This window comes from Macrotis lagotis, chromosome 3 (assembly GCF_037893015.1).
Source record: "Macrotis lagotis isolate mMagLag1 chromosome 3, bilby.v1.9.chrom.fasta, whole genome shotgun sequence".
Lineage (NCBI taxonomy): Eukaryota > Metazoa > Chordata > Mammalia > Peramelemorphia > Peramelidae > Macrotis > Macrotis lagotis.
In genome coordinates this window covers 288,647,472-288,662,986 of record NC_133660.1, presented here as the reverse complement: position 1 = coordinate 288,662,986, position 15,515 = coordinate 288,647,472, and the positions used below count along the sequence as shown (strand labels likewise).

Sequence of the window (15,515 nt, the reverse complement as noted above, 5' to 3'; positions counted from 1 at the left end):
GTTTTTGTGATTGAATGCTGAATTAAACTATGTCAGATCTCTCTGCAAAAATAAATAAAATAATTAGTTAAAAACAAATAAATAGATAACAGACAAATAAATACATAAACAAATAAATAAGTAAGCAAGCAAGCAAATAGATAGATAGATACATAGATCGATAGATAGATCCATAGATAAATAGATAGATAGATAGATAGATAGATAGATAGATAGATAGATAGATAGATAGATAGAGTGACCCACTGCTTCACGGTAGCAGATATAGTTTATAGAGTATCCTACGAAATTCATTGATTCAGACTGAATAATCATTCATACTGCATAGAGTAGTAAACTGTCCCATGTGAAAAATGATACAGGTCAAAGCTTCTGCACAACTCACCTAGGAAGTTTACATTGGTCCTTCTAGGCTGGGTAAGTTAGGGAAATCTTGAATAAAAGTTTTAAAAATAAAATAATTTTAAAAAGTGATTATAAGATGCTAAATGAGTTTGCTACTAATTATAATTAAGATAAGGTTTCTTCCCTTCAATAATCTTCCAAATAATTAAAAAATTATTTTTATTAATCCCCAAATTCAATTTTAGTCCCCCAAACTTTAAGTGCTCAATGATCAAGAAGTTCCAAGTGATCAAAAATTTTAAATTATACATCAAATATATATCAATTATACATCAAAACAAGTTCTGGTGTGTTGAATAGAAAAGCATTAGACATTGAAAACTGTCTAATCTTGAAAGCTTTCTAGAAGGGTTCTGTGGATTGTTTCAATTGTTCTATTGTTATCTTGTTCTAGTTAATTGGGGCAGTTTTCTCTTATAACTTCCTGCATGATGTTTTCCAGGTTCTTTTGCTGGTCCAGGATTTCTGGTAGTATGATTATTTATAAATTATCTCTCCTGAAGATAATTATCTCTCTGTTTTCCAGGTCATTCATTTTCCCTAGAAGGAACATTACATTTCCTTCAATTTTTTCAGTCTATTTACTTTGTTTGATGGAATCTTGCAGTCTTGTAGTTTCATTAGTTTCTAACTGTTCAATTCTAGTTTTTAGGATGTTATTTTCTTCAATTATCTTCTGTGCTTGGAAATTGAAAGAATATCCATCAATTGGGGAATGGCAAAAAACCGATTCTTCTGCACTATAATCAATGATAAACTCAAAGTTCTGCCATTGAAATACATAGAAAGATTTGCACAAAATAATACAGAATGAAATAAGTAGAACGCTGAAAACTTTGAATACAATAACACCAGTAACAACAATAACATTGTTTGAGCATTGACTTTGAGGGACAGCTTGGTGGTGTAGTGCATAAAGCACTGGCCCCGGAGGTGGAAGGGCCTCTCGTCACAGACACTTAATAATTGGCTAGCAGTGTGACCTTGGGTAAGTCAATTAAACAAATTGACTTAAATAAATAAAATTTAAAAAAAAGAATGACTGGGGAAAGAAATACATTTTGTTGTTATCATTGTCCAACTTAACTCTAAAGGATAGATGAAGAAATATGCCATTTTGGGTGCAGTGAAAGAATATAAAAATAGAAGCACAAATGGAATGACCTTGCTCATATAAATACATACAAACATTATTTGTTTTATTTCATTATTATAGAACAAATTAAAAATAAAAGGCAAAAGTAAGATAAGTATTAAAATCATGATTCTACAAATATATTTCAAAAGGTTTTTTGACAAAAGACACCATCTGTTCTACTTTAAAAACATATGGTATTCATAAGATAAAATGGATTTTCTTTAATATAATAACTGATAGATGGCAATGTGAAGACAGGAATTCCTAGAAACTCATTTGCCAAAAAATGCCAAAAGCCATGAAATAATGACTGTAGCCAAAATTTAGAGGAACAGATCCCACAGAAAGACTTAGTGATACAATTTCCTAGTCAAAGAAAACTTAGAAGTTCCACAGGAAAGTTTATTTCACCAGGACTGGGAGTTGGAAGAAGTTACAGCACATCACAGCCCAGGAATAACCAGGAACAGCTTGAGGGGGTGGTGAGAGAACTCTGCCACACTAAAGAGAGTGCAGAGTCAGTGCTGGCCTCAGAGCCTGCAGTGAGAATCTGGAGCAGGAATTGGGAAATCAGACTACACCTCTAGAATGCTGTCCATAGGTGGAGTTGGGGGAGACTGTAGAGGTTTCACTGCTCTCCCTAGGGCAGGACTTTGCTATTTTCCCACATTCAGATTCAGGTTGCAGTTTGGGCTTCTTTACCACCGTAGCCGAGTAGGGATACTCCTCACAGCTCCAGGGCAGAGAGGAGTGCCTGCTGTCATCTAGATATCAAAGCACAGGCAAGAGAGCAGTCACAGCCTCTACTAAGACCTTGGAGGAATTAGAATCCCAGTGTGGGGTCCCCCAAACCCCCCCAAAGCCTTGAAGTGTAGTAAATCATGCATAGGATGAGGAAATGAGCAAAAAAAGAAGAATCTGATCATAGAAAATTACTTTGGTCCCATGGAAGATTCAAGAGATGACAAAATCAAAGCTTCTGCATCCAAAATCTCCAAGAGAAATAGAAGATGGATTCAGGCTATGGATGAGTGCAAAAAAGACTTTGAAAATCAATTACGGGAGGTAAAGGAAAAATTGGGAGGAGAAATGAGAGCAATGCAGATAAATCATGAGAAGCAAGTCTGCAGCTTCGTGAAAGAAGTACAAAAAATGCTGAAGAAAATAATATGTTAAAAACCAGTTTAGGTCAAATGCAAAAATCAACACACAAGGCAAATGAGTAGAAGAATGCTGTAAAAAGTAGAATTGGCCAGCTGGAAAAGGACATAAAAAAGTCTCTGAAGAAAATAACTCCTTCGAATGAAGAATGAAACTAAAGGAAGCCAATGATTTTGCATGAAATCGGGAAGAAATAAAACTACTCAAAAAATTAGAAGAAAATATGAAATTTCTCATGGGAAAAACAGAGATCAGATCCAGGAAAGATAATTTAAAAATTTTTGGGCTACTTGAAAGTCATGGACCAGGAAAAGAGACTAGATTTTATTTTTCAAGAATTATTACAGCCAAATTTCCCTGAGATCCTAGAAGCAAAGAGTAAAGTAGGAACTGAGAGAATTCATCAATCACCTCCTGTAAGAGATCCCAAAAGAAAAGCTTCCAGGACTATTATAGCCAAATTTCAAAGCTCCCAAGTCAAAAAGGAAAGATTAAAAACTTCCAGAAACAAACAATTCATCTACTATGGCTCTATAGTCAGGATTAAACAGGATCTGGAAGCATCTTACATTAGGGGCTCGTAGGGTGTGAAATATGATATTCAGGAGGGCAAAAGATCTTGGTTTACAACTGAGAATCACCCACCTAGAAAAACTGATCATCCTCTTTCAGGGAGAAAGATGAACTTTTAATGAAAAGGGGACTTTCAAACTTTACTATTGAAACAACCAGAGTTTAACAGAAAGTTTGCTCTCCAAGTCGAGGACTCTGGTGAACCATAGAGGGGGTGGAAGAGAAGGACTAACTATGAGGAACTTAATGATGTTGAACTGTTTGCATTCCTGCATGGGGAAAAGATACTAATAACTCATATGAACTTTCTCATTTATAAGAGCTGTTAGAAGGAGCATATATAGACAGGGCACAGGAAGGAGCAGAATGTAATGGTATAATATAATAGAAAGATGGAGTCAATGGGTAATAAAGGTAAGTACTGGGAGGAAGGGAAAGGAGATGAAGAAGGGGCTAAGATATTTCACATAAGAGTCAAGAAAAAGCTTTTTCAATGGCATGGAATGGGTGGAAGGTGAGAGGGGATGAGTGAGCCTTCATTTTCATCAGAAATGACTCAGAGAGGAAATAACATAAACATTTAATAGGGTGCAATTCAGGATCAAGAATCCTAGTTCTTAATGTACAAATTCTAATCCCCATCAGACCTTTTATCTACCTTACCCTTACCCATGTTTTAGAATGCTTCACTCCAGATCAGAAATGCTTACTTAATCATTAAATAGTTTTGCTCCTTTTCTTAATTGATACCCTATATACACTTATATAAAGATTAAATAATGTACTGCAATCTGCATTCAGAATCTACCATTTCTCTATCTGAAGGTGGATAACATGACATCATGATTCCTTTGGAATTGTCATGAATCATTTTATTGATTAGAATTCTTAAGACTTTAATAATTAATTATTTTTTATAACATTGCTTTTACTGGCTACAGTGTTTTCCTGCTTTTACTTGTTCAATTTGCATCCGCTCACATTTCTTCCCATTTCTTCTGAAACTTTCCCCTTCCTATTTCTCACAGTACAATTTTATTCTCTCATACTCATATGCCTTATCTTATCCAGCAATTCACCAATTGAAGAACATTTGTTAGTTTCCAGTTCTTTACCGTCACAAGAAGACATGCTTCAAATAGTGATTGTGTACAGGGGAGCTTTCATTTTTCTCAGATCTAGAAGCAATATTGCAACCTATTTTTTGTCTTAAACATTTACCTTTCTTACACTCAATCATACTTTACTATGTTAGTTTCATGTCCACTGATCCTCCTTACTCATTCATTATTCTGGCAGGATTGGAAGTCAATATTTTTTTAAAAGACAATGGGGTTAAGTGACTTGCTCAAAGTCACACAGCTAATTATTAAGTGTCTGAGGTCACATTTGAACTCAAGTTCTCCTGATTCCAGGGCCAGTACTCTATCCACTATACCACCTAGCTATCTCTTAAGGTAAATTCTTAACAACCAGCTCTTCAAAACAATTTATCTATGATCTTTGAAATTTAATCTATTTTTGTAAATTTGTCTCATTTACTTTATAAATTATGTTCAATAAAACAAGCAAGTAATATCTGAATTGTAATTTTGAGCAGTAATTGCATGTAAATATATTGTAAAATGTATTGTATAATGTATATTACATAAAGATACTAAAGATACATTGTATAATGTATTGTATCACATAAAATAAAAAGAAGATCGGTCATGAAAATGAGTTTTTCTTAAAGTAAAGAAAATTTCAGTAAAATTTAGCAATCAACTCATTTATCTGGTTGGGACTGACACCATTGCCATTGCCATTTCCAGAATCCAATACTATTACTAATACTCAATAGATTCTCCCATGATTTTTATTAGTTTGTACTTAATATTCAATAAAAGTTCTGTTAACTATCTGCCAAACACCACAGCATTATCCTTCTTTTCTCAATGAATTCAAAGAAGACAATGACATCAGTTGATGATGTCATAACAAACACTTAATTTGGAATTTTTTTACTCATGGTCTCTAGCTTTGTCTCTACTTTTGTTTTTTTTAGAATCATGCTGTATACATTGATCCATATTGATCATGATGAGAAATAAAAATCAGATCCAAATGAAAGAAAATAACAAAGAGAAAGCAGTGACACAATTCATAACACAACTTAAAAAAATAAAGATAATAAACTTTGAATTGATTTAAACTCCACAGTTCCTTCTCTGGATATGGATAGTATTTTCCATCACCAGTCTTTTAAAATTATTTTTTATTATTGTACTACTGAATTAAAAAGACCATATGGTTCATCATCTCCCCAGATTAGTGTATATAGTGCTCTTCATATTCCTGTCACTTCACCCAGCATTCATTTACGCAAGTCTTTCTAGGCTTTTTCTGAAATCTTATAAAACAATAGCATTCCATCATATACATTTACAATAATTTGTTCAGCCATTTCCCTTAATGGATCAATTTCCTATTCTTGGCCATGACAAAAAGAGCTGCTGTGAATATTTTTGTACTTGTGGGATTTTTACCCATTTTCATGATCTCTTCAAGATACAGATTCCAGTAGTGGTATTGCTCAGGCAAAGGTTATGCACATTTATATTGCACTTTGGGCATAATTCCAAATTACTCTTTCAAAAAGAGTGGATCACTTCACAACTCTACCAACCATCATCTTCCTCTTTGATATCACAGTTGTTTCTTTGACAATTTCAAAGTTATCTTACTCTAAATGATTGTATCACTGTAATCTTTTGTTGATTCTACTGCTCCAGAATGTGATTGGATGCATTACATTAAAGTTGTTTGCAGGGAAATGTTGGGAGGGCTCAACCAGGTATTTTCTCTAATCCACTATCTTGGCTCTGACCCTGTAATTCTCCGGTATACTTTCTGCGGAATAAGAATTTCCCTCAAACTCTTTTCTCCTTCGTTTTGATTTGACTTAAGACAACTTGGGAAGGAGAAATGCAGCAAAAGTCAATAGTCTGTAAAGTAAGAGAAGGTTTAACAATGCTTCACTCAGTGGTCAACTCCATAGCAGTGACAATGCTTTCCATACCATAAATAAAAATTATTAGGTTTATGGGGAGCAGAGCAAATTATTTTCTTTTCAATCAGGTCACTACAAGCCATACATCAAAACTACCAAGTAAACAAAAATAAAAATGGAGATTACAAATAGTAAGGTGTTAGAATAATAAATCAAAAAAATAAGTAATAAAATATCTAGTTCAGGTCAATGTTCTTATGATTTCCTTTTTAATAATTTCTTTATTTCTTTAGTTTCATTCATTTGCAAATGCATATTTTTAAGTTACCCTCCCTTCCCACACCCTATCCTCAGTGGTGAACAGTCAGGTTAACATTGTACATACATATTTTTGATAATGTTTATGGATTCATTATAGTCATTATGATGAATTAGGCCTAAGGGAAAGAGCTACCTAAGGGATAATTTTAACAAATTTTTATAAAATGCATATGATTTCTAAAGTTATTTAATAGTAATATCTATATATTTTAAACTCATTCTCCAAAAAATATTTAATGAAAAACTAAACCAGCAAATATGCTTTATGATATAAATAAGGTCTCAGCCTTCAGAGAAAGGGGAACAAAGCAGAGACAGACAACTATAAGTTAAACATAGTAACCTATTCTGATGGAACAAAAACTTAAATAAAATTTCAGCTAATCCATTAGATGCATTTTTCTCTGCTGAGAGCAGAGAATATATCTATTTCATAAATATATCTCATTTAAATATATATTTCATAAACAAAGTAATGAATATATATATTCATGCAAATATGATATATTTATATAGTAGACATATGTATATACAGTTTTATGACAAATGTAAATTAATAGAGATATTATAGATAGAAAGATAGAAAAATAAAAATGTAATAAAAGTGAGAGAAGCACATATGGAGACACAGAGAGAGAGAGAGAGAGAGAGAGATAACAGTTTGGTACAGTTAGAATTCCTTGGAATTAGGAAGTCCTGATTTCAATTCTTATCTGTTAAAATGCTGATTATATGATGCTTGGCAAAACATTTTGCATTTATCTGCCCTAGGCAGCTCTTCAAGACAAAAAAATGGTAAAGCAGGCAGAATCTGCATTCAAAAGAGAGATTTCCTCAACAGAATTTCCCTATATCAATGAAATAACTTCTGATCAGATTCTGGCTCTATTAAAAGACTATATAAAATGTTGCTTGTATATGTATTACTTGTAGATATTTATACAAAAATAATATTTAATATTAATAATATAATGATGCATATAATTTACATGCATATTTTAAAGCCAAGCACTCTTCTGCATATGAAAAATAATTATTTTTAAAAGTTTATACATAGAGATGCATATTGCATATGTACAGATGTATGTGACATATCTTAAAATTCACTATATGTCCATATTTAAAATATATAGTATACTTATGCATATGATACAAATAATTAGGAACCTTTATATTATGCACATGTTTGTTTATGGTTGTGTATGAATGTATATTCACATATAAATGTATATTCACATATAAAGCAAATAAAATCTAATTGATGTATTTATGCCTATATATACACACACACACACACACACACACACATTTGTATTTGCAAGTATTTGTATGCATACAGACATTTATCAACATTTCTTTGGCTGTGTATATAACTTGAATATGTTTATTTGAGGGTATATTTCCCAAATTTAATAGAATGTCTGCTGATGAGAGTAGTGAAAATGATTCCGACTTTAAAAAGAAAAAAAAACAATTTCTATATCTTTCTAGATCTTATCTCTGCCTCCCCCGCCCATTCTAGTCTGTCCTTCACTCAATTCTTATAATGATCTTCCCAGAGGACATTTGTGACCATGTTATCCTGAAATTTATAAACTTGACAAAAGCAACCCTCACATATACTTCTTTCATATGAACAAAAGTTTAGCAATTTTATGGTTCAAATACCAACTTTCATTCCATTAATAATGATATGTATTTGTATATATTTACATATGTTTTCTCCAAAAATCTAATACCATTCCATTAGCATCCATACTGTATGAAAACACACATACACAAATGCAAATGAAATGATATGTCCCCCCAAGTCCATATATCTTAAGTATATGAAATAAATATAGTATGTGTATTCACTGAGCCATATATATATATATTTATGCATATGTAAACAAATGTGAATATAAAGGTGATAGACAGGTATATAGTTTGACATGCATATCTTTGGATACTTGATATGTTTTTTTCCCCAAGAAAATCAAAATCTCTTTTTCAAAATACATTTAAAGGAAACTAAAGTCAAGGGATTTGCATTATGGACAAAATTGCAGGCTACATCCAAGATTCTTATGAACTACAGAAGAACTGATGGATCATGTAATAGTAAAGGGTGAACTTGTTTCTTTTTGTTTTCAATAAAATGACCTCTAGCTCATCTAATTATTCTCAAGGGAAAGGTCAGAAAATCTACGGATAATAATGATGCGATCATAACCTTGGCTTCTCTGGGGACTTCAGGAAACATTTCTCCCAAGGACAGAGGGTAGGATATTTCCACTCATCCAATGTTTATCAGATATAACAGCAAATCTAGTCGCTTCACATGGTGTGGTTTCATATGAAGTTCCTAATGTGACCAGAAACAATTTAGTGAGGATAGTGATAATTTTTGGAGCACCAGTGACTTGGCAGGGAAAAGAAATCAAAACAAACTTGGAGAAATATCACTATTCTTCCCTCAGGTAATGCTTTTCTTTTATATAACATTTCTGAAAGGTCAATTTGCTTAGTAAATTAAGTGGGTGTTAGAATTCTTAGGTTGTTTCTTTGCTTATGTCATAAGCTTTTAGAGAGTCATTATGATATGGGAGATTTGAATTAAGGAAACCTGAACCTTAAATACTTTCTCTAAATATTTTATCAATATTAAATACTTTCTCTAGGATATGAGGATGTCTTATAACTTCTCTGAGTTTCAATTGTTCACCCACAACATGCTTATAAGAACTGCAATATCTCACAGGGTCTGTTTGATCCAGGAACGTGATATTTGTAAAATGTTTTGCCAAGTAGTGAAAGAGAAATATCAACTATTTATTATTATTATTATCCTTATTATTGCTGTTGTTCTACCCTGAATAAATAAGTAACCCCTCTAATTCCGGTTACCTCAGATGCGGAAAGTGGGAAAAACTGTACAAATTTGTATCAGAGTTGAATAAGATCTTGCTCTCACAGCATTATGGGTAAGTACTCAGCAAAATCAATTCCTTTGGAGAAAATGTTCTGACATATCTAACTTACTATGAGTGGGCTTTGTGCCAATAAAACTATTGTTGGTATAAATATAATCATTACAATTAATATTATCAACAACAGTGTTATTTAACAAGCAAAATGACAGTATATAAAGAAAGAAAATGACTTTGTAGGGGAAAAGACCTATTTTCAAATCCAGAGTGTAACACTCTTTTTTTTTGTTTCTTTTTGTTCCTTACATCATATCATTGAAATTTCCAAGTGCTTTGGCCCAGTAAAACTATTAGTTCTACTTTTTTTAGATTTTATTTGTAAGGCAAATGGGGTTAAGTGGCTTGCCCAAGACTACACAGCTGGGTAATTATTAAGTGTCTGAGGTCAGATTTGAACTCAGGTACTCCTGACTCCAGGGCTGGTGCTCTATCCATTGTATTACCTAGCCACCCCAAAACTATTTGCTAATATCACTTAAGTTGCAGGAGAGATTTTCTCTCCTGCTAAATTCCTAATTTCATAAAATCACAGATCACATGAAATAATTTATTTCTTAGAGGGTGCCTATCAGTTTTAGAATATAGTTCCTTAAATTTTTATTTTTCCTAATTACAGTATCCTCTGTCCTAATTATTCTAAAAATACAAAGCTAAAGGATTTAAAGCAAATTAGTCTTGATTAAAACAAACGTTAAGAGTGCAACATTTGGAATCTGAATATCTCATATTTCATACTGGCTTGGTCGCATACCATCTGTGCCAGTCCAAGAAGTTTCTTTACCTCTCAATTGCCTTTTTACTTAAGGAAGCTAGGTAACAGAACTCTAAAACCCTTGTAGCTTTGTAGCTCCGAGTCTACAATTCTGCGATTCAATTTAAAAGATTCCTTCAAAACATAAGAATATTACATCTTCCAGAGATTCTGTGATTACTCAGTTTTATATTAAGAAAGTTCTGACCAATCAATAGAGGTTTTAAGGAGGTCCATCTCACCTTTCAAGAGGCTGAAACAGATACTCTGACATCCTAGAAAAAAAATGAATTTGTGCATCTGTAGGGTCAAAATGACTCAAGACTCGTCGACAATTAAAGTTGTATTTAGTCTAGTGTGCCTGGCAATAAAAAGTGTCCAATAAATAGTATATTTATTTATCTATCTACCTGCTATCATTTATCAGAATTTTGCACACTGGTACATGTTTTGATTTGAAATATAGTGGCATTTTGCAAAAGGCAATCAATCTACAAATGTAGATTGTGTGTGTTGGGGAGATTGGGGTGCATATGTGACATCTGGGTGTGTCTGTGTGTCTGTGTACCTGCCTATAAGGAAAGTTAGGAATAGAGTTCCTGTTGGGTAAGTCAGTTCAAGGAGGCTCAGTTTTTATACTGGGCATGATAGCTCGAATTTAAGACTGAATGTGATCGCAGTAGAAGGGTACTTAATATCCTTTTTACATGAGCTGATTCCCCCTCACATATTGAGTTAGAATAGATTGAAGTTCATGGTCTCTCATTTTAATAAAGTGATTCTATGCTTTTCTTTTAGAAATTGATATCTTCCAATTATATTATTACAAGATGAATAACAGGATCCCAGAAGTCATGGACAATTTTACCATCATCAAAGAATTCTTCCTTATCGAGTTTTCCAACATCCGAGAGCTTCAGGTCTTACATGTTGTTTTTTTCCTGCTGATATATATTGCAGCTCTTATGGGGAATCTCCTGACTATCACTGCCATTATCACTGATGCACACCTTCATTCTCCGATGTATTTTTTCCTGAGCAACTTATCTCTGTTGGATATTGGCTACATCTCAGTCACTCTTCCCAAATTCATTGTGAATTCTCTCACAGGCAATCAATCCATTTCTCTTCTTGGCTGTGCTGCTCAGATTTTCTTCCTTATCTTCTTTGCTGGAGTAGAAATTGCTTTACTTGTGGCTATGTCTTATGACCGCTATGTGGCCATCTGTCACCCTTTGCACTATGGAGTCACTATGACACCACTCCGCTGTCTTTGGGTGGTAATTGGTTCATGGGTCAGTGGGCTCATCTATTCAGCTCTCCATACAGGGAACATGTTCCGTTTGCCTTTCTCAGGATCGAATGTGATCCATCATTTTTTTTGTGATATCCCCCATGTCTTGAAGATTTCATCTACTGAGGTTTGTGATGCTGAATATTTACTCATTGCCACAAGTTCAACTTTTGTTTTGTTCTGCTTTGGTTTTTTAATTATATCCTATACCTACATCTTCTCCACTGTATTTAAAATACCCTCTGTAGAAGGACGTCACAAAGCCTTGTCTACCTGTTCACCACAATTAGTCATCCTCATCTTATTTCTTCTTGCTGGTATTTTCACAGTCTTGAGTCCTTTATCGGACACTTCACCAGTTCAGAATCTTTTGATTTCAATGACCTACACAATATTGCCTCCATTCATGAACCCTATTATTTATAGTCTAAGGAACATGAAAATCAAGATTGCACTGGGTAGGATAATCAAAATTACTTTTTGTTCCAAAATAGAAATATCCAAGTTTGAAAAATTTTAAAATTATAGAAATGCATGAATAATAATAAAATACATGAAAATGTAACAAAATAAAGTTAATAGTTAATGTTTGCTTAGAGAAAAAATATAATCCCCAAAATTTTGAACTTGGACTATCACTTCTTTTCAACACAGAAATCATTCATTTAAAATTTTTATTATTAAGATACATCCTAGAGGATCCCACAGAACTATGTCTCTATAATTCATTTGACCAGGTCCCTGATACAAAGGTTTGAAGCCTGTATTCAAGTGAAAGGAATATTAATTATTCATATCAAAACAAAATCTTTGCATAATACTGAATGATGATGGAAATCACATAGATGTCTTTTTAGCTTTTCATTTATTTTCCAGAAATAAGTATAACTTCCTTAGCTGTCTTCCACTTAGAAAATCAGTTCACAAAGTCGTGCATGATCTCCTATTGAAAATATGTATTTGCTAACACTTATTTGCTTTTTAGTACTTTGCTTGTACAGTAGAGTTTGGGAGTTTTTCAGGGGTTTCTTTATAAATTGATTTCTCCCAGACAAGGTGTTAACATTTTGCAGTGTGAAGGAGATGTGAATGTGAAATGTGAAACAAAGGCACTGAATTCCTCAAGTCCTACACAAAATGCAATGTTGGGTCAACACTCTATTACTCTTACTGCTTTTACCTCTTAGGTGAGTTATTAACTTTAATGGAATTAGGAGAGGCTTCAAATATTACTCTTTGGTGATCTTTTAAAAAGTGAGATAAGAATCCCTTAAAAGTCAAAAGAGACTGGTAACAACCTTGAGAAAAATGAGTGAACATTAGCATTTCAAAAGAGATCTAGGAATATAAGAAAACAGACCATTATTGAGGGTGAATATGTTCTTTGATCCTGGACACAAGAAGATGGATGCATGGGTAATTTCCAAAAGGAGAACAGCTTCAGCAGGTGGTGACAGAGGACAGGCTGCACATTAGACTTTATTGTGTAATTAAGAAACCAAACTTTCCTGTTGGGAAATTGATTAAAACTAAGATCAGACCCAGGAAACCTAGATGAATGAACTTCCCATCAAATACCTTGTTTCCAGGGGGGGACTGCATGACCACCTTCTAAGAAAGTAAGGGTCCCTTGGGGTCAGTAAGGTCAGTAGGACCCAGTAAGGTTCAGTAAGGTCCAGCTCTGCCTGAGAAGTAGGGACCAAGATCAAATGTGTTCCCCAACAGTAATGCTTCTACTATTGCATTCTGTGTGCGTCCACAGAATGGCACATTGTTGGACAGTGAACCTCAAACATATGTGACAGAAGGGACATTTTATTGCTAATGATAATATAATGCTATCTCGGCTTTGAACTAATTATGCTGCTGCTTGACTATTCAAAGTCAGCACACCAGAATGTGGTTTTTATGTATACTTTGATTCTGGTCACGTGAAACATCGTCATCCTTCAGTAGTCAGCATTTGGGGGACTTAAATTATCAGGTTTGGGAAAGACAAATAAAAGTATACTAATTATATAAAAGATTATTTTTTATTGAAGATATCTTATATTAATTATCTTTAGAATCACATTCCTCTTGTTTTCTATGATTGTTTTTTAAAATATATATTTAAAATTTTTTTTACTCTCGGTCTCTCTACCTTTCCTAGGTCGGAAGTACAATGCATACTCAATAGACTTGACCAAGTGATGATTAGTACAGAAGTTTTGATCTGTTCCAATTTTAACTAGGGTAAGTTTGTCTCATGGGGTCAGCCTGGCCTTTCAATCCCTATTCTAGAGGCTCTTCTTGCTGGCATCATATTTAGTTTGGATACTTATTTCGTTTGCGTCCTTCTGTAGTTCAAAGCATCAAATCTCAAGATTTGAAAAAGACTGGCCTCAATCTGAAAAAGACTGGCCTCAATCTTCTCATTAACAAATCAAAGGTCCTTGCCCTAATCTCCCCTGCTTGCATGATCTTTTTCCTCTGATTACACAGAATACTTTAATTATACTTTTCTTTTCTTAAAAATGTTTTTGTTTTTCAGCAACATGCAACAATAGTTTTCACCGATCATATTTTTCAAAGGTTTTGCGTTTTACATTTTTCTTCCTCTCTTCCTTTCTTCTTCCTGAAAGAAAGCAATCTGGTATAGGTTCTACATATATAATTATACTAAATATAGATTAATTTTGCTGTGAAAGAAGACTCATTTGGTATGGGAAGAAAAACATTAAAAAGAAAATCATAATATAATATAATATATAAGACAACTTTTAAAAATTGAAGATAGCAAGCTTTGGTTTACATTTAAACTCCACCATTCCTTCTATGGATGTGGATGGTTTTTTCCCATCCCAAAGCTTTTCAAATTTTCTTTGATTGTTGTACTACTGAAATGAACAAGTCTATCATAGATGATCATCAGTCAGTGTTGTTGTTAGTGGGGAGATGTTCTTCTGGTTCTGCTCCCTTCACTCAGTGTCAGTTTATACAAGTCCTTTGAGACTTTTCTAAAGTCTCATCCCTCATGATTTCTTATAGAACAATAGTGTTACATAACACTATAACACTATTATACAATTTCTTCTGACATTCCCCAATTGATGGGCATTCTTCAATTTACAATTCTTTGTCACCTCAAAAATAGCTATTAAAAAAAGAAAGAAAAGAAATGCTATGATCATTTTTGTGCATATGAGGTTTTTTTTTACACTTTTTTGAATCCTTTTTAGGATATCAACTTAGTAGTGGTATTGCTGAATCAAAGGGTATGCACATTTTACTGAATTCTGATCATGTTAATTATACTTTATTAACACAGTTATCCTGAATATTGGAGCTTAATATTATCTTTATGATAATATTTCATATTATCATATGAAATTAAATTCTAAAATATGGAACTTAGAATATTGCAAATATTATAGAATGAAAACAATTTTTAAATATATTTGGAAAATATATAATAAAATAATGGAAAACACAAAAGCTTAAATACACTGACTTTAATCTTATCTAAACATTATATGTTCACTAATGTCCAACAGAGTACTCACAACAACCTTAGTAAATCCTTGCTAGGGTGGAAAAGCTATTTTTTATGCAAGAACAGGGGAATGAAGGGCACCTAGGTGGTGCTGTGTATAGAACACCAGTCCTGGAGTCAGGAGGCCCTGAGTTCAAATATGCCTTCAGACACTTAATAATTACCTCACTGTGAGACCTTGGGCAAGTCACTTAACTCCATTGCCTTGCCAAAAATAAACAACTTAAAACATGAATAGGGGAATGATTTATGCAGTTTTCTTTTGCATTTTTTAAACTTGATTTCTCTATCTGCAACTCTAACATGAATAAAAGTTTGCATGTTTTTTCCAAGTAGAATATTAAGTTCATTTTATTAGAGATTGTATTGTTTT

At 33.2% G+C, this 15,515-nt stretch overlaps 1 protein-coding gene across 1 annotated transcript; it reads left to right on the top strand.

Annotated features, from left to right (window-relative positions):
- Positions 1-11,143: 11,143 nt before the first annotated feature.
- On the top strand, positions 11,144-12,127 carry LOC141519424 (olfactory receptor 14I1-like). The gene has a single exon (XM_074231666.1). The coding sequence runs from the start codon at positions 11,144-11,146 to the stop codon at positions 12,125-12,127; it is 984 nt and encodes a 327-aa protein (XP_074087767.1).
- Positions 12,128-15,515: the final 3,388 nt, after the last annotated feature.

Excerpts from the sequence above, each read along its gene's own strand:
- LOC141519424 (XM_074231666.1), top strand. The coding sequence starts at position 11,144 with ATGAATAACAGGATCCCAGAAGTCATGGACAATTTTACCATCATCAAA.